This window comes from Ceratotherium simum, chromosome 17 (genome assembly GCF_057802395.1).
Source record: "Ceratotherium simum simum isolate JZ-2026a chromosome 17, ASM5780239v1, whole genome shotgun sequence".
In the NCBI taxonomy this organism is placed as follows: Eukaryota; Metazoa; Chordata; class Mammalia; order Perissodactyla; family Rhinocerotidae; genus Ceratotherium; species Ceratotherium simum.
Window position 1 is genome coordinate 55,023,141 of NC_141916.1, and position 25,156 is coordinate 55,048,296.

A 25,156-nucleotide genomic window follows, 5' to 3' on the forward strand; every position below is an offset into this window, starting at 1 on the left:
TTGCCAATAAGTTATTCACCTAGGCTGTATGGGAAAGAGGTCCAGGCAAGTGAGTGTTAAGATTCCCTATGGCCACCTTTAACTTTGATGTTTATCGGTCGCCATTTTATCTTGCAGAATAAAGGAGTAGGGAAGAAGTTTTGTCATTGCTCTAACTCCCAGCTGTTGGGCACATCTGTTTCTCCAGCTGGGATTTGGCTCATTGAAACTTCAAGTGAGGTCTGAGGGTAGTTGGCGGTATGACCAGATGCATCCCTCTGCCTTTGGTCAAACGCTGTGCAAAGCATGTGGCTTCTCTTTGTATCAGCTGCCCAGTTAACGTGTGCTCTCTCCTTTCTCAACACTGGCGCCATCCCCAGGAACGTGCCCAGGTTTGGTTTTCAGTGTGGTAACAAGTGTTGAGTGTTTCCCCTCTCTCCCCTAGATTGTGTTCCTGGTCTAGACTCCTTGTGATTGTGTGTGGTGTGGCAGTTCACATCCAATAGCATCCGATCCTAAGTCCTGACTTCACTGTACTTATGGTGTCTGGTCATGACCCCCAGGCCACAGTCGCTCTTCTGCCTATTTACTAACCACTCTTTGACTCTTGGGTTTTAGGAGCACTCCCGGCCTGAGTATGAAGCCAAAGTTCGAGAGAAAATGCTAAAGGACAGTGACAAGTCAGTTGTCCAGAAATTGGGAACGAAGATGACTGAGAATGAAGATGAGGTAAGATGCTGGTGCTTGTCGCTCACCGTCCTCTTTATTTCATAAGATCCTGTTGTCATTTCATTTGAAATGCCTTCGTGGGCAGAGACCAGGTTGTGAGAAGCGGTTGACAGGAGTGGGTCAGGATGGAATGAGAGCATGACATCTCTCACTGTCCCGCAGTCAGAGCTCACGGGTAGCAGGCTTTTGCCGTGGCTTGATTTGTGTCTCTTTCCTGGGTGGTAGGGTCTGGACAAAATGGGAGAGCAGATTGGAGAAGAAAGAAACAGTTTCAGGCCTGGTTCCTCTGGATTCCATTACCTAAATATCTAATAATAATAACCACCACCCGCAGTGGTGTGGTGTGGTGTGCCACACCCGCAAAATGACAACTAACCCTTATGGAATGCTTGCTCTGGGCGAGGCACTGTTCTAAATGCATTATATTATTTTATTCTCACAACAAATATATGAGGCTGGCACTATTGTTATATAAGTGACAACTAATGAAAAAATTTATGTCCACAGATTAAGTCATTTGTCAGAGGTCACCCAGCCAATAAATGGTGGGTAGGTCTGGGATTCTAACCCAGATCCATCTCTGACAGTCTGTGCACCTAACATCTATGCGATACTGCCCTTCAAGAGCAACGGGGAAGTCACCCAAAGGATAAAGCAAGATATGGTTCTTAGGGCTGGCAGAGACAAATCCATGCCTGCATTTGCTTGAGATCCCCATACAATGTCCCTTACATTTCACCTTATCTGGGTGGGCCTCTAAAAGTAGGAACGTGATGGTGAACATGTCTTCTGAGTCGTATTTCTGAGTTTTATGTTGACATTCAGACATTGAAATAGAGCTTCAGAATCTGTGCTGTGATCTGTAAATCCTCAGTGTGTGTGAGTGGGGGTACGTGGTGGGCTTCTCTTTGGCAGTGCCTGTCTCCTCTGAGTGCCACCCTTCTTTGAAACCAAGAGAGTGTATGTGTGTGTTTGTGTTTGTGTCTTTCCTAATCTGGTTCCTGAAAAAAAATCAACAGGATTGAAAATCTGTTGTTTTTACATGTGTCTTTTCTCCATCTTGGATTTGAATTCAAATTTCATTTAATTTTACATTCTTTAAGTTGGAACCATTCATGTTAACATGTAAATTTATTCAAGCACCAAAACAGAAGAATGTGGTGTTTTTGAGCCCAGAACACTGGCTTTTTTTTTTAAGAAAACAGGACTTAGAAGAGAAAGAGCGTGGCCCTCTGAGTTATTTTTTTCCTAGATGAAAATTCAAATCCAAGACCACAAATTATTCAGGGAAATAATGCATTCATTCTTAGGAAAGACTAATCATCACCACCACCCTCATCAGAGAGCAAGCATTCTGTGTTCTGTCAGCTTCGGCAACTCCATGCAACCTTCTTTCTCCACCCCAGAGCAATATACAACGGATGATTTTATGGAAATCACATGTAACTTTTATTGACCACTGACTCATTTAATTTTAATTCCTTAGACGGGAATGCCAAGGAGCTGGAATTGCATATATTGAGGCTGTGGTTCTAATATAAACATTGCTTGCATATATATGCATGATAGGTCAGATAACTTTCAGGAACCATGAATAATTGAAAAACATCTGAATGCATTATGAATGATACATATGTTTATGTTTTAACATTCAACATCTATTTCATTACACTGTTGAGAATGCAAAGCTCAAAACATCTAATGCCTTATGGGCAATTGGGGAAAAATGACCTTCCCAAATGAGCAGTGCAAGATAAAAATGGCCCGAAATTTGATTGTCAGCATCCTTCTTGTGTTCACTTGGTTGTTAATATTGTGGATGCTTCTGTTCTTCTGTAAATGTCGCCAAAGGTGGGAGACGAAAGGAGGAGCACATGTTGCTCTCTGATGGGAGGGATGCCGCGCTTGCCTGCAGGAGGAGTTGAGGTCAATACCCACTGCATGACATGGCTTTGGGGGCACCATCATGTGTGGCGTATTTAGGAGAGGCACTTTCTTTTGAGGAATAGACAGGGAATAAGAATCTAAGTCTAGCTGAGGGTCTTGGATATGCTTCTTTCCTCCCAGAGGATCACCTTGGCTCTGCCATCATTGTAACCCTGAGGCTGCATATCCCCATCTCTCCTTACTTTCTTTCCTTTTGAGTGAAAAAAGTTACCATTTATTGAGGCCCAGAGTGGTATAGGAACTTGCTAAAGCCCTCATAGCTAGTTGTAGGGAGCTGGTAATCAAACTCAGCTCTGCCTGATCCCCAAGGCCCACTGATTTTTTTTTTTTTTAATTTAACAGATATCATGTCCATTTTTTAACATCTTTATTGAGATTTAATTCTCATACCACAAAATTCGAGTATACAATTCAGTGAATTTTAATATATTCACGGATTTGTGAAACCTTCCTCACAATCTAAGTTTAAAATATTTTTTTTCACTCCCCCAAAAAACTCTATACCCAATAGTTACCAAGCTCTGGGAAGCAACTAATTTACTTTCTGTCTCTATAGATTTGCCTATTCTAGACTTTCATGTAAATAAATCATGTAAAATGTGGCCTTTAGCTTTCTTCACTTAGCAAAATGTTTTATGATTCATCCATGTCGTAGCTATGTCAGTACTTCATTCTTTTTTATTGCCAAATAATGTCCCATTTTGGGGATATACCTTATTTTATTTATCCATTCATCAGTTGATGGACATTTGAATGGCTTCCACTTTTTGACTATTATGAATAATGCTGCTCTGAACATTTGTGTACAAGTTTTTGTGTGGAAGTATGTTTTCATTTCTCTTGGATATATACCTAAGAGTGGAATTATTGGGTCATATGATAACTGTATGTTTAACATTTTGAAGAACTGCTATACTATTTTCCAGAGTGACTGCACCATTTTACATTCCAACCAGCAATCTATGAGAACTCCAATTTTTCCACATCCTCACCAACACTTGTTATTATCTATCTTTCTTATTTTATCCATCCTAGTTGTATGAAGTGGTATTTAATTGGAATTTTAATTAGAATTGCCTTAATGACTAATGATGTTCAACATATTTTCATGTGCTTATTGGCCATTTGTATGTCTTCTTTGGAAAAATGTCTGTTCAAATCCTTTGCCCATTTTTAAGATCGGGTTAATGGTCTTTTTATTATTGTGTTGTAAGATTTATTTACATAATCTGGACACCAATCCCTTATCAGATAAAATGATTTGCAAATATTTTCTTCTATCCTGTGGATTGTCTTTTCATTTAATTGATGGTACAATTTGAAGCACGAAAGTTTTTGGCGTAGTTCAATTTTTCTGTTTTTTGTTTTGTTACTTGTGCTTTTGTATCATATCTAAGAAACCATTGCCTAACCCAGTGTGATAGAGATATACTCATAGGTTTCCTTCTAAGAATTTTATAGCGTTAGTTCTCACATTTAGGTCTATTAGTTAATTTTTGTGTATGATGTAAGTAAAAGTCAAATTCATTTTTTTGCATGAGCATATTCAGTTGTGCTGGCACCATTTGTTGAAAAGACTATTTTTCCCATTGAATTATCTTGAGACCGTTATGAAAATCAATTGACCATAAATGTAAGAGTTTGTTTCTAGACACTCAATTCTATTCCGTTAATTTATATCTCTATCTTCATGCCAATACCACGTTGTCTTGATTACCGCACCCACCTGTGTAGTAAGTTTTGAAATTGGGAATGTGAAATTGGGAATGTGCTTCTTTTTCAAAATTGTTTTGACAGTTCTTGGTGTCTTGCATTTCTGTATAAATTTCCTGATCCGCTTGTCAATTTCTGTAAAAAAAGCAAGCTGGGATTTTGATAGGGATTGAGTTAAATTTGTAGATTGATTCAGAAAGTATTGGGCCGGCCCCGTGGCTTAGCGGTTAAGTGCGTGCGCTCCACTACTGGCGGCCCGGGTTCGGATCCGGGCACGCACCGACCCACCGCTTCTCCGGCCATGCTGAGGCTGTGTCCCACATACAGCAACTAGAAAGATGTGCAGCTATGACGTACAACTATCTACTGGGGCTTTGGGGAAAAAAAGGAGGAGGATTGGCAATAGATGTTAGCTCAGAGCCGGTCTTCCTCAGCAAAAAGAGGAGGATTGGCATGGATGTTAGCTCAGGGCTGATCTTCCTCACACACACACAAAAAAAAGTATTGCCATCTTAACAATATTAAATCTTCTGATCTGTGAACATAATATATCTTTCTATTTATTTAGATCTTCTTTAATTTCTTTCAACAATGTTTTATATTTTTAGTGTGCAGGTCTTGAATATCTTTTTTTAAATTTGTTTATAATTATTTTATTCTTTTTGACACTATTGCAAGTGTAATTCTTTTCTTAATTTCAATTTTGGATTGTTCATTGCTAGTAGATAGACATACAATTGATTTTTGTATATTGATTTTGTATCCCACAACTTTGCTGAACTAATTTATTAATTCTAATAGTTTTTAGTGGATTCCTTAAGATTTTCTATTTACAAGATCATGCCATTTGTGACTAGAGATAGTTTTACTTCTTCCTTTCTTGATCTGGATGCATTTTATTTCTCTCTCTCTTTTTTTTTTTGTCTAATTGCTCTGACTAGAGTCTCTTGTACAATATTGAATAGAAGTGATGAGAACAGACTTCCTTGTATTGTTCTTTATCTTAGGAGAAAAAAATTAGCCTTACACCATTAAGCATGTTGCCAACTGTGGCCCATTGCTTTTTAACTCTGTCTTTAAAGCTTCCTGGAGAACAATTCACCACATCAACATGATGCTGATCTGAAATGAAATGTTCTCTACTGTAATGAGGTGATAACTACATGTGCACATTGGGGAGGGGCAATGGCCCCAAAGTTTGGCAGGTTCATGGTGCTTTCATCAGGTAGCTGAGCCCTTCTCTGGATCTCTTCTGCTTCAGCTGTCAATGGGAAGATTGGATTACAGCCTCTGCGGTTCTGAGAGTCTGTGATTTTCTTTGCCGATGTGAGAGATGATGTTGGTCATTAGCCCACAACTTTGTGGGGCAGATGGTGGTAATTTGGCTATTCTTATATCTACTCTTATGATCTTCAAGGACGCGGGCTTCTTGAGGATGGTAATAACGATAAAATTATAGGAAGCATTTATGGAGAGCTCACTATATTCAAGGCTTTATTTCATTTAAGTCTCGAGACCATTATTACCTCCAATTCATAGATGGGAAAACTGAGGCTTAGAGAAATGAGTAACTTGCTCAATGCTAATATGTGGCAGAGCTGGAGTATGAGCCAGGTGGTCTAACTTGAGAGCAACGCTCTTGACCACTATGTTCCTCTTTCTCTCAAACGCTTTCCCCCAACAGATCCTCCAATACTCCTAAAAAGTCACGCTGGGTTCTCTTTCCTATACTAAAGGCAGGAAGGACTGTGGTATTCATTGGACAGATGGGTATGAGACAAATTTGCTACCCGACATTTTCTTTGGTGGTTTTGTGTAAATTGTGGTAGGGTGATGCTCTATATCCACTGAGGACAACAGTGAGTAGAATTAGCTCAGTTTGTAGCAAGAGGTTCAACAGACAGTAGGGAGAATTCAGGAATATAAGCACAAATATATATTGTGTTTCCAATGAAGAATATAGAGTCTGGAACTTTTAATAAAAGAATAGGCTCATTTTTTTTCTCCCTAAATCAGTTTGAATCTTTTCTGGAATAGTCTGTCCTGGACAGATTTGGAGGTCTTCTCAAATTTCCCTCCAGGGCAGGACTTTTCTTTGTTTGTACAGGATGATAAAGCTCTAAGTTGAGTACAGATGGCAAGGTGCTTGTCGATGGCAGGGTTGGGGAGCAGTCCTGATCTCTGCCTCTCATTCCTCTGTCCTTTCACTCTGCCTTTCCTAATTCCAACCCATGCCTCCCTTTCTTTCAATAAACTTTGTATTATTCAGGGTATAGTCAGAAAATAAAGCTCACGTAGTTCGATAAAGGAAAAATAATACGAGGAAGTAGTTATAAAGGTGTTAGAACTGGGGAAATTGAGGCACACGGGATGATCAGCAACAGCGGGGAGTTGCTACCACTCTTAGGACTGGAAGGACAAGGAGGGAGGTGGTGTTACTAGAACCCAGGGGGAAGTGGGACCACCAGTGGGTGCTGGAACCCTGCAGGAGGTGCAGCCATTTCTGGAGATGCCATTGGAGGAGAAATACCCTGAATTTCCCCCTCCTGCCCTACAGTCGAATATCTGTGCCCCCATTGGCCAAATCTAACCAAAGTGCTGTTGATAAGTTTTTCTGGGAAATATTGTTTCCAGGGGTTAGTATCCTGCAACACCAGATAGAGAAACGGAATGGCAGAGAGTAGATCTGAGAGCAAGTGGCAAAGGACTGGCACAAAAGTCCCGTCAATAAGTCAGCATAACTTCAGGACCTACAAGGCACAGATCACTTAAGCCAGGTCCTTGCTTTGGGGAGTTGAGAGGCTATTGGAGAATAGAAATAAAAGTTTGGCGAAAAGCACAAGAATGCTGACCAGTGACTTAATGAATGGATATGTGAACAATCAGTTGTTCAGGCTGTTCCTGAGCTATTGAGAATGTTTCTGTGAGTGAAGGGGTGTGGGCTAATGGTGTGAGCACACGTGAAAGTGCAGGTTAGTGTGTGTGTGATGGTGTCATTGCAGTGACACAGGTGAGATCAGATAACTGAAGGCCTCAAAGAGGAGGGAAAAACATTCTTTTGCATCGAGGAACAAAGAGCGTGTAGCAAGCTGGAGAAATGGCATGAGTCAGTCTAAAAAGAATCTTCTTCTATAAAACATATCACTAAAAGGACTTGAAAACAAAATCCTGTTTAACCAGTCCCAGGAGTTTACCTCATGGGACTTGTCACCCAGATGTTTATCCAGCGTGGGTGCAGGCACCTGGCCTCCCATCACGGCCTGGCGCTGCCTGCGGTGCCACATTTAATGAATGTTTTATGTGGACCATTGAAGCTAGAACATGTGCCAAGAGGAGGCCCGTGATAGATGGGTGTTAATTTACTGTTCAGCGCACCACCCTGGGGACAATTATTTCAAAAGAAAACTCATCTAAAGTTAAAGTATTGAAACATTTACGACAGATGCCTCTGGCAAGCACAACAAACAGACATAAATTATGCATAATTGTAGGGCCTTTGACAAGGAGGAGGCTGGGACACCAGCAACAGGAAGCTCAGAACTGTCAGAGTGCGGGGGAGAAGGGAGGCCTGGAGCAGGGGTGGATGGGTTCTGTCTGGCTCTCGCTCTAGACCAGGGGGATATGGCCCAGGCTTTCCACAGAGGCCCTCGGTGGTTTATCAGAATGTTCTGTGGAACAGAGTAAAGTGCCCTCAGCCCCTCTTTTGAAGTCAGTAAATGACTTAATGACTATTTGAGAGTCAAAAAAAAAAATAATGCTTCTAAATAATTCTCTTGGACTCTTCTTAGGGATTACGAGGTTTCCTCATTGGCAAAGGGAAACACAGAGAACAGAAAGGACTTAATTTGCCGAATATTCCTGCAGTGAAGAGCTCAGGTGAGGCTTGAACCTGGGTCCACACATCTGTCAGCACCACATGCAGTGCCACCTCAGCAGTGTCAACGTGAGATGGCTTGATACCCCTTTCAGCGTCATCGTGTCTCAGTGAAGCTGGGTTTCCCGTGGTTGTGGTACAGGTTCTGCACAAGCTCTGACTGTGGAGCAGGCGGGGAGAGTGCACGTGTCCAACCTGATTCTGAGGTTGGAGAAGTTGGAGAGTGTCCAACAGATGAACACGTCTTTTATTAAGAAATTAGGGTTGAGAATGAAATAAAATACTATTTTTTCTTTCGATTTATATGTATGTTTTTCCCAAATGGCCACTCAGTTGTTAGGACATAAATACTTATTAAGTTATTTAGACTTAACTAGCCAACAAATGGACCTATTAAGTATTTCTTTTAGTCTAGGGGAATTATGTGGACATTACTGAGACATTAAGGGTACCGTGGACCGAGAAAGTTTGGGAACTGCTGCATAAAAACCTTCCTAAGTTCTCCAGAGATGTGAGAGTAAAGCAGATAGCCAAGAGCAGAAAAGTTTACAAAGATAGATAGTGGGTTTCAAAGTTGCGGGAGTTTATTTGGAGATGGCAAAGTGTGTGCCAGGAAAGTGCCATGTGGGCTGGCTTCTTCTACATTTGCTCTTGTGCCTCCCACTGACTCATTTCTTGGGCTGTCAAGTAGATCTGCCCCAGGATATTCTCTCTCTGTCTTTGACTATTTCTATCTCTCTCTTTCTATCTCTCTGTCTCTGTCTCTCTATCTCTCTGCATGTGTGTATATATACATATGTGTGTATATGTATGTGTGTTAGGAGGGGACTGAGGGTTTCTGATTATGGACATCCTTTTAAATCCTTAGTATTTAAAAAATAGACTTGATAACTTATTTCTAGAAGGTTTGCTTTACTTACAGTCTCCAGGGTGGCTTGGACTTCCTAGAGAAGGATGCTAGAGAAGCATAGAATGTGTCCATAAACATCTCCCTTTGTGGAGCATGTGACTTATTCATCCCAAGGAGAGCCTCCTCGGGTGGCTCAGGCCATCAGATGGGGGGCTCTGGCCCTCTTCAACTGACAGCCTATTCTCAGCATCAGAAGTTCTGGCTAAAATAAGACCTTCTCCTCTGCTCATTGTATACATTTCCACTGGCCTGGGTCTAAATTAAGAAGTTACAAATAAGGAGAGCCCTGAGGCCTGGGTTATGGAGGAAAAGATAGGAGAGATGGGCAGCCCGTGAAATGAGAGCGCAGTGGGGGAGGAGAAGCAGTGGATCTAGCCTCAGAGCTAAGGCTGGGCAAATTCAGGATGGTATTTCAGACCAGTCCCTCATGGAAAACACAAGGCCCAAATATGTGCAATGACTGGGAATGTTGGAACAGCAGAGTCGTTAATAGGGGCCAGCACATACCGCTGGGATGTGTGATTGCCACTATTGACTTGCCGTTTGAACTAGTCTTTTTTTGGTCTAAATGATTTTTCCATATATGGCCTGAAGCACGTAAATTAAATTTGTCTTTTGCTGTCTGGGCCAACGTCATTATTTCACTTCCATAGAATTCACTGGAAGCACACACAAGCCCTTCAAGTTCCTTTGCTCTCTTTCCCTTCATGTGCCAGAAAATCAAAAGTGTTGGTTTAAAAAATTCCTCCAGGGTCAAAAGGTGTTCTGGCTCCCCGTGATTCTTTTGACATGATGGTCAAAAGGAGCTTTCAAGAAAAACTGGTGGGATTGCTCTTTCATGGACCGAGGAAACAGAGGCCTCAAGTCTATGCCCTTCTAACAATCATTACCCAAGCTGGAGGAGGTTGCAGGAACCTCCCTCTCCATCCACTCCCACAGGCTGCTCGGCTACTCTCCAGCTGGTGAGCAGGGGCTTCTCACCCAGAGCATCTGCAGCCCCACCATGGAGTGGACCCTGTGTTCTCCCGGACATTACTTTCTTAACTTTCACAAAGAATAAAGAACTAGGAGGAAAAGAAAAAAGGGTTCTTTCCCATTTAGCTTCCCCCACATGCAGACCTGGAGCCAATTATTCAAGTGCAGAATTTACTTGGGAGGTGGAAACCCCAGCAGTGGAGTGGGAAAGTGAGATGGAGAAGGGAAGGCAGCCAATAAAGGGCGCGTTGTCAGTCGCATTAGCACTGTGGGCTACTGGAACTTCATTCCACGGAGCAGTCCTGGAGCTGGTCTGGAACAAGCATTTTACAGCTTTACTGCCTGAGGGGTGAGAGAACTGGGTATACACTAGCTCCCATCAGTCACCTTGAGAGAGGCTCCAAGAGTATGCGTGTGTGTGTGTGTGTGTGTGTGTGTGTTAATTCTCCTGCACTTCTGGCCTGCCTCAAACATGCATGCGCAGAGAAGAAGGCTCAGTCCACCAGAAAAAAAAAAAGTCTTCAGGCAGAGGTAGAGATGCTGGCAATTGGAAGTTAGACTTCTATACTATATGGTAAGTCCCATGGAAATTTAGGGTAGACACCAAGAGTATTGGGGTCCTAAGTCTTCAAGTGTGTCAGTCAAGATCTAGTCAGAAAATCAGAAGCCCAGGAGTTCAGTAGGTGGAATCCATAGAAGGAAAGTTAATTAGAAAGGTGTCAGAAGAGCTGACAAGCTAAACATGGGTGGTGAAGCAGCCCAGAGATAAGCAGCAGCAGGAGGCTGGGGAACAAAGATAGGAGGTGGTGTTACCAGAGCCTAGGGCCATCTGGTGGGAACTGGAACGATGGTGGACACTCCATGATAGGAGATGGGGCTACCAAGGGAAGGGCAGGCCAGCAGGTGCTGGAAATATGGAGGAGTTGCTGTCACTGCATGAAGCAGCTAGAAAGAGGGGAGAAATACCCTGGATTCTCCTCTCCACCCACCTGCCAATCTTCCACCAGTCCCTCCCATTGGCTGAATCTAAGAACCAGTGGCAAGGAAGTATGGGAAATGTGTCTTCAGGGATCACTTTCCCTACATTACATATTAGTGCAAAGAAAAGGCAGATCTGAGAGGAAACAGGAAAAGGACTGGCACTAGTCGTAACCCTTCACCTGACGTAATCACGTCTTCCGCTTCTGATTTCACAGCTCTTTCTACTACATGACTGTGTTGGGTTTGTCATTCCCCAAAGCAGACTCTGGGAATTTCTAAGGAATTTGGGGAAAGGATAGGTGATAGGAGGGAGAACATGCTCTGCACCCTTGTCCACCCCTGTTCTGAAGTCTCTTGGGCAGTTCCTGTGCCTTTTGTTCTTCTTTTATTCAGTGGTAGGAGGACCTTAGATCTCCTGCCTTGATCACTGGGGTCATTGAGGAAACCCCACATCTTAAATATACCCTTTTGTCTGTGCCTCCGTTCTTTAGTCTTGCCAAGGTTTGGTTTTTGCTCTGTTTCAGTGAGATAGGTTTCCTTACGGTTTGAAGAATAAGTTTCAGAATCTGGAGCATGCTGTGTTCTTTCTCTCTCTCAAGTTATTGCCATTTAGACACGTTGGCTTTTATCTGTTCACTGAAAGCAAATGTCAGCATTCTATTTGCTGGAAATAGCAATCTGAATCCATGCTAACCTTGCCCCCCATCCCCCAGGACTCCCCGTGCTTTTAGTGGTTGTGCCATTTATTCTCCCAACCTTCCTGGAAAGACTTATGTCCATGCAGTCCCCTGTTCTTTCAGATGGGGCAGACCAAGTGAGATTTTCATGGCTAATTGTGTACAAAGTCTAGAGTAAAACTCATGCCAGTCGCCATGTCCCTTGGTTGCCACTTTTGAGTTGGGGTCTTTTAATAGCCAACTTAATCCATAATATGTCCAGGAACACGGTGATCCATATTTGTTTTTTTTGAACATCTAAGATCAGATCAATAGGTGTATTTAATGTTCATAGGCTATGAGAATGATGTCCTGCTATCCCAAGCAGGCAAGATCTGAAGTTCAAGGTGAAATATACACTGAAATGGAATCGGTGGAGGTGCCAACCCCAAGGCAAAAGGAAGTGGTCCTTTCATGGGAGAGGTGAGCAGAGCATGTTAATTTACTTAAGTGTCTTACACCGCCTTCACTTTTAGGGGACTGGCGCAGAGTGATGCAGGGAGGAAGGCAATCCATGATTTAATTAGCCTTCTATACCTGTAATCTCTGTAAATCAAACTCTTTGAAAGAAGATGTCCAAAACCAACTCCCTTTGGGTCTTTCTTATTTCTGTTCTCTCAGCTTTCAGCTGAAATTCCTGAGGTATGGTTAGAAGAGAACTTCTGAAATGCAATTCCATATCTTCTGCACTAACTTGGACGTTCCATTTTTTCTGACAAATGAGCACTGGCTTGTCTTCCAACTAATGGGAGATGGAGAAGGAAAAACAGTGTCCCAAGCCTTGAGGAGTGCCTGAGGCCTCTGCGCAGTTCCCACATATTCCTCATGTTGTTACTTCCCTCTGTCAGAAGCTGGCTGCAGCACAGCCTGAATTAAGTGCTGGCCTTTGCAAAAGGGCATCTCATTGCACGAGTTGTTCTCCATCTCCAGATTGTCCAAAGTCAATTCCTTATCTGGGGAGCTGCTGCTGTGCTTTTCTTCAAAAATACTGAAGCTTGCCCAGCATTCTGATACCACATCCACGCTTTTCTGCACCATGATTTTCTTTATGCCTCATCTAGGGCCGGGGGGCCTGTGCTGATTTCCGTGGAAACTTTGGATTGTTTACATCACTGTGGTGGGAGATACACATAACCTTGGAAGGGTTAATGCCCCCCCAGGGCCAAGCTGTCCTGCTCGTTAATGGCTTGAAGTGTGCCCACCTCTGGGCTTGTTGGACCCAGCCTCATGATTCCCAGGAAGGCCAGATGTGGTGGTGTTCAGTTGGCTGTAGACATTTGACATCCAATTCATTTTTATTATAATGGTGCACAGTCTACCAGCCAACTTACATAAATTGTATTCTGAATGTGGGCATCTGCATTGAGTTTAGAGAATTTGCAGCAGGAAGTTTGCCCTGGAAATGTACTTAGCTGAATATTCGCACTACTAAACATGGAGCGACTCCCTTCTAAGAATCTCAGGGAGCTTGTCTATAAACATCAATGAATTAATCCTCCCAACACCACTGTGAGCTCTTTGCCAGCTGGATTATTTTAAGGGAAGTGACCAGCCCAGGGGCGTATAGTGAGTCATAACAGAGCTTGCTCACAACAAGAGAGTTTGGACCACAGGGCCCTGGGTGGAGCTGGGGCCACTCTGGACCCTTCCACCTCCAGTGCTTGGAGTATCAGGATGGGGGGCAGCAATTATCACAATAACTCTGGGGATGTCTGGCCACCTTCCAGCTCAGCACATCCTCCTTCAGTGTCTTCATCACCAGCCCCCTAAAACCATGGCTGAGTCAAATTAGCTAACTTTATTTTTTTGGTATATAAAAGTAATACATGCTAAATGTACAAAATCCAAAAAGGGAAGTAAAGTATAAAGAAGAAAAACAACTCATCCATTATTTTATGTTCCAGAAAAACTGTTGTAAACCGCTTTTTAATGTATATTGTCACATAGCTGAAAAAAATCATACTATATATTTAATTTTGTATCGTGATTTTTTTTAGTCTTAGAGCGTAAGAAGTTCCCAATCTTATAAAATTTCATTTGTGAGCATCATTTCTATAATTGCATAATATTTCATCATATGGACATATGATGGTTTTCTTAGCCCTTACCCTGTAGTTAACATATTATGAACACACTGTACTTACAATTTCTTTCCCTGAATTTTGGATTATTTGGATTAATACATAATATGAATGTATGACAGTTTTCTTAGTCCTTACCCTGTGGTTGAACATATGATGAACATACTTGTCCTTCTTATTTCAGGAGGAGGAAGGTTTGGGTAATTTCAGGAGGGTTATATTTGTAGGAGAGATTACTGGAAGCTCTTTATTCAGTTACCGGGTTCCTAATTGCATATGCTTTTGTGCTTGGTAAAGGAACTACATAGATACAGCCTTTGACAGCCTTTGACTAGTGTGTAGAGGCAGCATTATTGCCTCTCTTGCTGCTGCTCAGTCATTCACCGTGAGTGAGGCTGGGTCAGGTCACTTAATTCATGTCCTACAACTTTCCCATTGACTTGGGTGCCGCTTCCGGGTGAGCAGGAGGCCTTTGTTCTTCTTGTGTGTGTGATGGGGAGTGCAGATGTTCTGGAGCACAGGTGGGTCATTATCTTGAACTCTGGGGTCCAGTTCTGGCCAGGGAGCCATATATCACATCCTGGGAATGGATGGGTTACTTGTATCAAATCCTGGAATTGTCCCCATCTTTCAACCCCATTACTAATGTGGAAAAATGATTCTGGGGCAATGGATGGATCATGAGTGCTTCTCCAATGAAGATATTTCATCAGTCGAACTAAGGCCAGGTTTTGGCAGGGGAATCAGTGGGACAAATCTTGAGCTAAGGTTTTAGCTCCAAGAGGAAATGTGCTGATTGGTGAATGATCAACCGAAAAAGTATGAAACTTCCTTTGATAACTTAAACTTCTGGAAACAATTTAGAGGGCAAGTAGGGTCACTCTGACATCCGAGAAAGGGAAAGGTTTTCTTGTTGTTGAGATGCTGATTTTTTTTTCAGCTTTTTTCAGTTTTTTTTCAGCTTTACGGCAACACACACAAACAGTGTTGACCTATGGAAAACATTATTAATCTACAGAAGAGCACTTGATAAATACTTTAATATGATCTTCTTTACTTTAGTACATTTTTCATTTGACTGTGAACTTTCCATCGATAGTCACTTTATCTCCGTGTAGTACCAAGGGTGTGTCTTCACACCCTTTTGATGAATCATGAAAATGCAGTATTAGCCCCCAAACTGATCTATTGGGGCTCTCTGAATTTGGAATTCATTTTGTGCTGTTCTCTACCTTTGTTTTTCCAATCATATATAAATTAGGATAGTGGCTTCTAGCTAGTTCATGCTGTGATTCTACACTGGGCACCTTTGAAATTCTAAAAAAGTAAATGCTTAATCAGAGTTAAAATCAGTAGACCTCATTTGAAAGAAAAAATAAGAGGAAGGAGAGGGAGGAGGAAGGAGAAGGAGAAGAATAAAGGGAAAGAAGAGGAAGAGGAGGAGCAGAAAGAAGGACAATGGCTGCTACTGCTCAGGGATAACAGCGAGCACCGTATTACAACCCCATTCTCCATGTTTTTAGCCTTTGTCCCATAAATGGACTGTTTGGGGCTATTTCTAGCTCTCTGGAGGCCCAGGCAGGAAACAAAGCTGACAATAACACCCAGCTTGTCAGGCCTGGTGGTTGGCTGATGTTTCTTGGGCGTGGTGTACCACCTGCCATGACCTCAGACCCAGCTGGAGGTCTCAGAGCCAGCCTGCCTGCTTTCTCTGTCCTTCTTTAATCCACATTTGGATGGCAGAAAGTGGAGTGAGTCCTTATCTGAAGTTCCTCCTTGACCTTCCTTTGGACTCAGTGACTTGGACACATAAGCAGAGATTGGGGACTAGTGTGAATTTGGCTAAAATGATTCTGTGTCCTTTGAGCCTTTGCCAAACAGAGGTCATTCTAGAGTGGTCTGATAGAGTGGCAGATAATCCACACGTGGGAAAGTGAAAAGAATGGGCCAGAACTTTGGCAGGCCTAAGAGAAGCAGGTAGGTTACTCAAAGTCAGCAGGCTCTGGGCCAGATCCTGATATTGGATCTTGTTTCTTCCGCCTTTAGCATCTCTCCTTCTGTCTCCTTTCTCTGGGAGAAGCAGGGAGCTGGCAGTCAGAAGGATGGCCTGAGGTGCGTCCCCAAGAAAATGAGATTAGTGTCTCTGGGCCAGCTGAGCCCTGGGAGGAAGTGTAGAACTGGGAATGCCCTGTTCCCCCAGGCTTTTTAAGCCTATATTGTGGATGGTAGGTGGTGGAAGAAGGATTCAGTTTGAGTTTTCCTTGTTTTGGATCCAGCAGAGGAGTTTGGCAACTTGAAATCTGGAAGGTAGCTGGCTGCCAGTGTGAGTCACGCCATGGGGGACTTGGTAACAACAGTTCTAAAAACAAGCCAGGAGTTCCCAATTCCTCAGAGCCCCCCAGGTGTCATCTTCCATCTTCCTTCCAGGAAGCTCCACGAACCTTCCCTCTTTGCGCTGACTCCTCCTGGCTATTTAATTCATGTGTTGTCACAATGCTGGTTATAATGTTGGTACACAGGGTCAAGGGATTTAGTGTTCCACTTCACTACCTGCCAAGGTTTCCCAAAATGGGAACCATGACTTGACCATCTGCTTTGTGGAAGGAAATGTTTAAAGAACTTGGAGACACAGAGAGACCTTAAAACACGAATGTTTATCTAATATCTATATCCTTGGGTTAAAAAAAAAAGTAAAAAAGCAAGACAAAATAAATGCATGTGTTTTATTCTTGTTAAATGACACCAATTTTGAAAGACTCTGTTGTCTAACTAGAAACTTTGGAGCCATCCTCAATTGCTCCCTTCTCCTCATCCTCCACATCTAAAGAAGCCCATGTCTACAGGGTCTACCTGCTCGATGTCTCCTGGATTTACCCCTTCCTCTTCATCTCCTGAGTTCGGGCCCTCATCACATCTTGCCCAGACTACTTCAGTGACCCCCTACCTGGTCTCCCACCCCTTGCCAGGCCCCCTTCCAGCTGTGTCGGAGGGATCCACCCAGAATGCAAATCTGATAATGACACTCTCTTGCTTAAAATCCTCTAATGCTTTCCAGAGTGTTTGGGATTATATTCAAGCTTCTTGGCTTTACCCACAAGGCCCTACATGACCCACCTCTCCAACTTCACCTCCCACTCTCCCCCATGAACCCTCTCTGCCAAACATTTCCAAACTGCTGGCAGTTCTCTGAGTACATCTTACTGAATCATGCCCCAGTAGCTTTGTACATGCAAATCTCTTTGCTGGGAGTATGCTTTCCCCCTTTTTATTCAGGGCACTCCTTCTTGTCTTAGAAAACCTAGGGCTAATATCATCTCTACTGGGAAGCCATCTATCACTCCCCAGGCTGACTTAGCTGTTGGCCCTTGTATTTATATCCTAGGGCTATTGTAATAAATAAGCACAAACTGGGTGGCATAAAACAACAGAAATTTATCTTCTCATGGTTCTGGAGGCCAGAAATCCAAAATGAAGGGTTCAGCAGGGTGAGAGCCTTCATACTCCCTCTGAAGGCTCTAAGGGAGAATCCTTCTTGCCTCTTCCAGCTTCTGGTGGTTCCAGGCATTCCCTGCTTGTAGCAGCATCACTCCAGTCTCTGCCTCTGTCTTCACGTGACTTCCTCTCCCATGTCTGTGTCTTCCCCTCTCCAGTCTCTAATAAGGACCCTGGTCATTGGATTTAGAACCCTACACTAAATCCAGGATGATCTCATCTTGAGACCTTTAACTTATTTATATCTGCAAAGACCTTTTTCCAAATAAAGTCACATTCACAGGTTCCAAGGATTAAGATTTGGACATATCATTTTGGGATCCACAATTCAACCCACTATAGCACCCTGTATATTGCTTTTAGGAGGGAGTTTTCCTTAGATGTTTTTAAACATTAATTGATATTCCTCTCTCTCTCTCAAGATGAAATCTCCTTGAGGGCAGGTCTCTGTTTGACCTTGTATCTTTTGCTTCTAGAACAGGGTCTGGCTGCCCCTCAGCATGACATTTTCATTAAATTTAAGAAATAACTACCTATGGGCTATTAGTAGGACCTTATCTTTAGTTTGGGCCAACATAGGCATGCTTGGAGGCAGGAACTTGGACAACATCACCTCTGAAAAGCCTATCTAGCTCAAGGAACCTGTTTCTGCAGTTTTGCTTGGGTCAGAAGTACATTTTTAGGGCCGGCCCTGTGGCTTGGTGGTTAAGTGCGCGCGCTGCAATGCTGGTGGCCCGGGTTCGGATCCCAGGTGCGCATCGAGGCACCACTTCTCCGTCCATCCTGAGGCCGAGTCCCACATACAGCAACTAGAAGAATGTTCAGCTATGACGTACAACTATCTACTGGGGCTTTGGGGGGGAAAAATAAAATAAATAAAATCTTTAAAAAAAAAAAAAAAAAAAGAAGTACATTTTTAGGCTAACTGATTTCAAGGAATATTCAAAGGAAGGCCTGGGAATATTACAGATCATAGAGAAGAGCCCAAACTAGTTTGTCTACATTCTAATGTACATGGTCTAGTGTGTGGTCATTACATGCACGTTTTTTCCAAGCTATCAAATGGCTAAATGGGAGCAGTTTCACATTTTTGAGCATGTTCAGGCCTTGCCCGGATTCCCCGTATTTCAAATGAGGAACTGGCTTTCAAGGGAGGAGCAGGTGTTGAGGAATTGGTCAGTAAATTGAAGTGTGCTACATTTATGAGACCTGCAACTTTTATTCTCTGGGCCTCAGTTGATTTTTTTCTTCAAACAGAATTATTAAGAACATAACTTCTGGCTTCCTAAATTTCTCTGTCTGCTTGTGATTAGAATTTGCCCTAGGAATCCAAAATCCCATCTACCCATCAGTCTACAAATAATTAACGTGGCCCTACTATGTGCCATACACTTATCCACAGGCCCGGATAAGTAAAGCCATCATATGAATATCTCATAGTTCTTTGGAAACATGATGCTTACATCATCCAGAGGCTTTTCATCTTTGGTTACAGAAGGTGCATGTGAAGAGAATTTGGCAAGAGACTTCTAGCTCCTGTTTAACCATTGCCTTCTCTCTTTGAGGCCTCACATCCAAACCCACATTAACAAGACTGTTTATGTGAAAAGAACCTATAAAAGCAAGCTGTTCTTTTGGAAAATGGAGGATGCAAGTAATTATTAATGCTGGGTAAACTATTTACAAAAGGCTTAAGTGTTCTCAATCATCTGTGTGCTGTGTCACTGACAGAGAAGAGTCCTGAGTGCCAGGTGTCTTTCTCTCTGCAGAGCTGACTACACCATTAGTATCTCTGAGGAGTTCGTGCAGCAGGCACGACCTGCCCTCCCTCTCCATGGCAATCAGCTCCTAGCAATTGGCCCTCATTCTGGAATCAAAGCCTCTATAGTCTTGGGCTTTCATGCAGGTCTTCCCATCTTCAGAGAAAACTTGTAATCACGCTAATCTCTCTTTCAACTTCTTGCTGCTTCTTAACGCCTTTCTCTGTTTACTGCCTTGCTATCAGCCTCTTGGCCGTTATTTCTCCTCCACTACTGAACCCTCAACCCCAGCTACCCTACTCAGCTCACTCGGTGTAACAGATGTTTAAGGCCCTGCCCTCTGGCTCCCTTCTTACTCTCGTTTTCTAGTTTTTCCAATTCCCACCACTGTCTCAGACCCCTGAACGCTCATCTACCCCCACCCCTTTTCTTCTGCAGTTTCATCCGTGGCTCATACGCTCTGGCCCAAGATGCCTTCCGTCCTTACAGAACAGTTGGGTTGGAGCGAGAGTTCTGTCTACCAGCCTACGGCATTGGAGCAGCACCCCTAGTTGTCTATTGAGGTTTGGGCACCCCCGTAATTCCTCACAGTCAGATCACACTGATCTGCCACTTCCTAACTGGGTCACCTTGGAAAGGCATTTGACTTCTCTGAAAGACTGCTTGATACCCATCCTATCTAACTCACAGGGTAGTGTGACTATAAAGAACAAACAAGGCATAGATCTAAACGAACTTTGTAAATTGTAAAGCTGTGCAAATTTAAACAGCCATATTGTTAAATAAAATTCAAGATCTAGAATGGGGAAGTCATTTTCCCAAGGTTGCCTGGCTGGTAAGTGCAGGAGTTGGGAGGAGAACCCTGGTCTTCCACTTCAGTGAGATGAGTGAGCACTGCTGTGGTTACTAGTGCCGCGTCCTTGGGTAGGTTATTTAACCTCCCTGACTCTCATTTTCCTCACATATAGGTTAGGAGGTGACACCATTAACTCCAATATAAACTATTTCTTGAATGTTTACTATATGCTGTGCACTGTTCTAGACTATGGGATTACAGGAAAGTCAAGTGCCTATTCTCAAGGAGCTTCCATTCTGGTGGTAGGAGGACAGACAATGACAGAGATATATCAGAGGGTGATGAGTGTCATAAAGAAGAATGTAGCAGAGTAGGGGGACAGAGAGAAATGGAACAGGGGGTGGAGGGAAAGGTACTATTTCTTAGTAGGGTGGCCACAGAAGATCTCTCTGGTAACGTTTGAGCAGACATCATCATGAAGTAAGAAAGCAAACAGTATGGATATCTGGGGAAAGAGCATACAGGCAGAGAAAACAGTAAGTGCAAAGGCCCTGGGCAGGAACCTTCTTGAGGTGTTTGAGGAAGTCAGGAGGCTAGTGTGACAGGAATAGAAAGGGAAAGAGGGAGAGTGGGAGGAGATGAGGTCTGAGGGGTGGCCAGAGACAGGGTCACACAGAACCTTGTCAGCTACAGCAAGAACTTTGGATTTTGTTCTGAGTGGGATGAGCAGCCACTGCAGGGTTTTAAACAGGGACATAAATGATAATCTTTGTCCTATTGGTAGAGCTTTTGTGAGAAGCAAATGAGATAATGCGTATGAAATTGCTTTATGAACTGGGAAGTTAAGTTCAAGAATATTTTCAGTGTCCTATAACTGGCCAGGCAGCTGCAGAGCCAGAATAGAACACAGTGTCCCCAGGCCATCCCTCTTTCCATGGCATCCTGACTCTCCCTTGGAAAGCATGGCATGTAATGTCAATCTAGGACCAGGCTGAACCCTTGAACAAGGTCAAAGACACTCTCTCCTTCCCAAGCCAAAGGGCTTGTGAACCTCACTGACCTGGCAGCAGCTGGCTTTCGGAAGGAAGTATGGGGGCTTGTGATCTTAAATGGGTAGAAACAAGGGTGCTGGAATCGTCCAAGGCAGTTTGAGCCTGGGCAGTAGAGACTGTCTTAAATTAAACACAGATCTCTGCTCGGGGCTGGACTAGAGAAGCTAAAACATCAGGGCTTAAGAGGAAAAATCAACAGTTATGGTAGGTTTTGGAGAATTTCTTTAATATCTATTTAGGAAACCTCAGAGTGGCCAAAAACAATAGAGTCAGAATTTGTAAGAACTCATAGTTGTTTACATAGTATTAGGCATGGATTAAGCAGACGTACTAGTGCGTGAATGGGGTACCCAGAGGTGACCTTGTATTACACACCCCTCCGGAGAACCAGCTGCTATGGATGATTACGCCTGGCCCAGGGCTCTGCCTGGCTCTCCCTTCGTGTGGACAGACTCTTGTGATCCTGGAGGGTGAGGAGGGGAAGCACACTATCATTCTTGGCTGCAGAGCCAGGGTTGGAGGTCTGGCATCCTTGTATCTTCACTGTTTGTTTAAGATGGGTTGAGTTTCCTCTTTTCCTCTCTTTTCTCTCTGCCCTCTTCTTTTCTTCTTTCTCTTTTCTTTTTTTTCTCCCTTCTTCTCTCTTGCCATAAGCATAGGACATTAACCAATGTTTGATTTTTTTTTTTATTAAAAAATTATAATTGGGGCAAGCCCAGTGGTGTAGCGGTTAAGTGTGTGTGCTCCACTTCAGTGGCCCGGGCTTCGTGAGTTCAGATCCCAGGTGCGCACCGATGCACGGCTTGTCACGCCATGCTGTGGCAGCGAGCCATATAAAGTAGGAGGATGGGCATGGATATTAGCCCAGGGCCAATCTTCCTCAGCAAAAAAGAGGAAGATTGGCATCGGATGTTAGCTCAGGGCTAGTCTTCCTCAAAAAAAAATATATATATATATATGTATAATTGTTCATGAGATAACTACCTACATATCACATACCCAGAGTCTATGCCCAAAAGAAAATATCATCAGAAAATCTCCATTCCCAATAAAATATACCCTATATGCCTACTAAGTGGTCCTCATAAATCAGCAGCTCTTAAGAAAATAAAATGTCATAATTTTTTTCAATGAAACTTTGTTGGATTCCAACTGTATAAATGCCATCATGACATACAATCTGTTAGTGAAATTATGTCTTAACCAAAGGTATGATTTTCTCAGAAGTGACAGGCAATTGATATTCCAGTTTCAATTACTTTAAGTAGGTAAGTTGTAAAAACATAACCACCTTAAGGGCTATGTATTTTTCAAATAATTGTTGTTATAATCTAAGGTTTCTTTGCCATCAGTTCTCTTATATCTGAATCTTGGCAGACTCAGAAATGGAAAGATTTCCTCTAAAACCGTGGAAAACAAGGGGTACAATTGAAAATATGTATCGGAAATATGTATAGGATGTATATATAAAACACACACACACACACACACACACACACACACACACACACACACACTTATTCTTGCTAGAGAAGCTCACTCACTCTGGGGATTTCCAAGGGCAGAAGCAGGTCCAAGTGGTGGAAGTTTCAGGGAAGACAGATTTCAGATTCCTTAGGGAAGAACTTTTTTAAGAGTCAAATCTGTCCACCAACAGAATTGGCTGCATCACAAAGTTCAGTAAAAGGCTGTTTTTTTAAGGACTTTGTAAATACCAGAAGCTTCCAATGACAGGATTGTTATAAAAAGAGCATTATTTCATGCCTGCCCATTTAAAAACCATGCTTTTGTAAAAAGGAAAGAAGGAACTGCTGTCATGGCACATGGTGAGTGTGACCTGCTGAGCTGGGAGTGACTGGTTGGTGATGTCGCAGAAGCCACACAGACGGGGTGGATACAGATTGTGATGGATGATGATGGCAATCTTGATAAGGCAAGGGTCAAAAGGGGTTTCAGACATCTATGTATTCTGGCAAGTAGCTAAAGCTTTGAAATATTTAATTGCAATTCTGCAAATGTGTTGTATTCATTGAGCCCCTCTTTTTTTCCCCCAACATTTTTGCTCTTTTAGTTCTAAGACTGAAAAATTCTAAAAACAACACTCATCCTTGTCAGGTCAGACCCTGGGCATTCTGAATAGGTAATCATCTATTGCAGTGAGCCCCCCACTTCTGGAATTGATCAAATAGAAGGTAAATAGATGTTGCCAGAAACATTAAATGAGGAATTTCTGCTTTGAGTGGTTAGAGGAAACTGATAATATGCTTTTAAAGTTGTGAAATATTTTGAGCACACAGAAAAGTCTAAAGAATAAGCTAATGAATATACATGTAACTATGACACAGTTTGGTCGTAAAGAACGTTTTGTCGTATTTGCTTCAGATCTTTTTTTGAAAATGTCATTACAAATATAATCGAAGCATATGTGTACCCTTCCTTTCACACCCCTGCACCTTCCCTTCCTAGAGGTTCCCAATATTCTGAACTTTGTGTTTACCACTTCCATGGATATTTTGGTGCTTTTACTGAACATACAGGCACACAAATACTATATGATATTTTTGTATGTTTGTGAACTTTATCTAAATGGTGTCATAATATACATATAATTTTGTTGCTTGCTTTTTTGCTCAGCATTGTTTTTTAGATAGATTCATTTTGAGATATGTAGCTCTAGTGCATTTATTTAAATGGAATTACCATATTCCTTAGGTTAGTATGCCATTATTTGTGTGTCCATTGTCCTGCTTAAGGGCACTGAGATTGGCTTGTTTTCTACCACCAGTGTTGCAGTTAGGAATCCTCTTACATGTGTGTTCAGGAGCGTTTACGTAAAAATTTCTCTAGGAATGGAATTGGTTACTCTTAGAGGATACATCTCTTTACAGGATATAGTCAAATTGTTCTCTAAAATGACTGAACTAATTTATACTTCCACTAATTTTTATATCCCTACCAGCTCTTGCTGATAGCAGATTTTAATTTTTGTCAATTGACGATTATGAAACGGTGTTTCATCATAGTTTTAAATTTAAATTTAGTCAAGTGTATTTTTTTAGATTTTGTGCTCCTTTGTGTTTTGTTTAAGAAATCCTTCTCTATCCCACGAGATCATAAAAATAGTCCATTTTATTCCTAAAATTTTTAAAAGATCGCTTTTCTACGTGAATCTTAAAACTACCTGGAATTTATTTTTGTGTCTAGAGTGTAGTAGGGACCAATTTTCATGGTTTTCTATATGATGGTTTTATTTTACATTTTCTGGGTTACTGGTAAGAATGAGCATCTTTTCTTATGTTTATTGGCCATGTGAATTGTTTGTTTTTTAAGTTTCCTCATTTTTTTGTTGAATTGTTTGTCTGTTTATTTATAGGGATCTTTATGTATTATGGATACTATTCTTGTTAGCCATACGCATTACAAATATCTTTTCCCAGTCTGTGGCTTGTTTTTACTAAGATTATGGTATCCTATGGTGAATGTTGGCATTGTTTTGATTGTTCTATAGATTTTACTTGTAAAACATGGATCTGGTATGTGTTCTGTAGCAGTTGTGCAGTGTTCTTTATTGATTTATTAGATCAAGTTTGCTAATTGTGGTTTTCAAATTTTCTGTAACTGGCTGAATTTTTGTCTGCTTGCATTATGAATTACTGAATGTGTTACTTTGAAATCTCCTGTATGGTGGAACATTTATGAAAATTGACCATATACCAATAAGGAAGCATATCTGAACATGTTTTACAGAATTTGTATTATAAAAATCACGTTCTCTGACCACAATGCAGTTAATTTAGAAATATATTTTTAAAGATTACCAAAATTAGCCCCCTATGTTTGACTAAAAAGATTTCTTCCAAAAAACTCATGGGTGAAAAAAGAAGTGAGAAAGTAATTGGAATTTAATGGTGATATACAGCTACTGAATTTGTCAATTTCTCATGTAGTTCTACCAATTTTTGATTGTTATTAGTTGCCTAGTCATTTAGAACTGGTAGACTGGCACATTCGTTTAGAGTTGGTTCTTTCCCAACTGTACCACCAGTTCAGGTGTGCTTAAAGAAAATGCTATTTAATATATTCTAACAAGCATTGGTACGTTTTCTGTACTTGGAAGGGTCTTCTTCCCATCGAGTTTGCTATACTGCCAG

General features: G+C 42.0%; 1 protein-coding gene across 1 annotated transcript in view; it reads left to right on the plus strand.

Annotated features, from left to right (window-relative positions):
- Nucleotides 1-25,156, plus strand: part of ANO2 (anoctamin 2) — a 331,112-nt gene that overhangs the window by 182,709 nt on the left and 123,247 nt on the right. Inside the window, exons 15-16 of the mRNA XM_087441928.1 lie at nucleotides 360-371; nucleotides 598-708. Of these exons, the coding sequence (XP_087298054.1) occupies nucleotides 360-371; nucleotides 598-708 (123 nt within the window). The remainder of the gene's footprint in view (nucleotides 1-359; nucleotides 372-597; nucleotides 709-25,156) is intronic.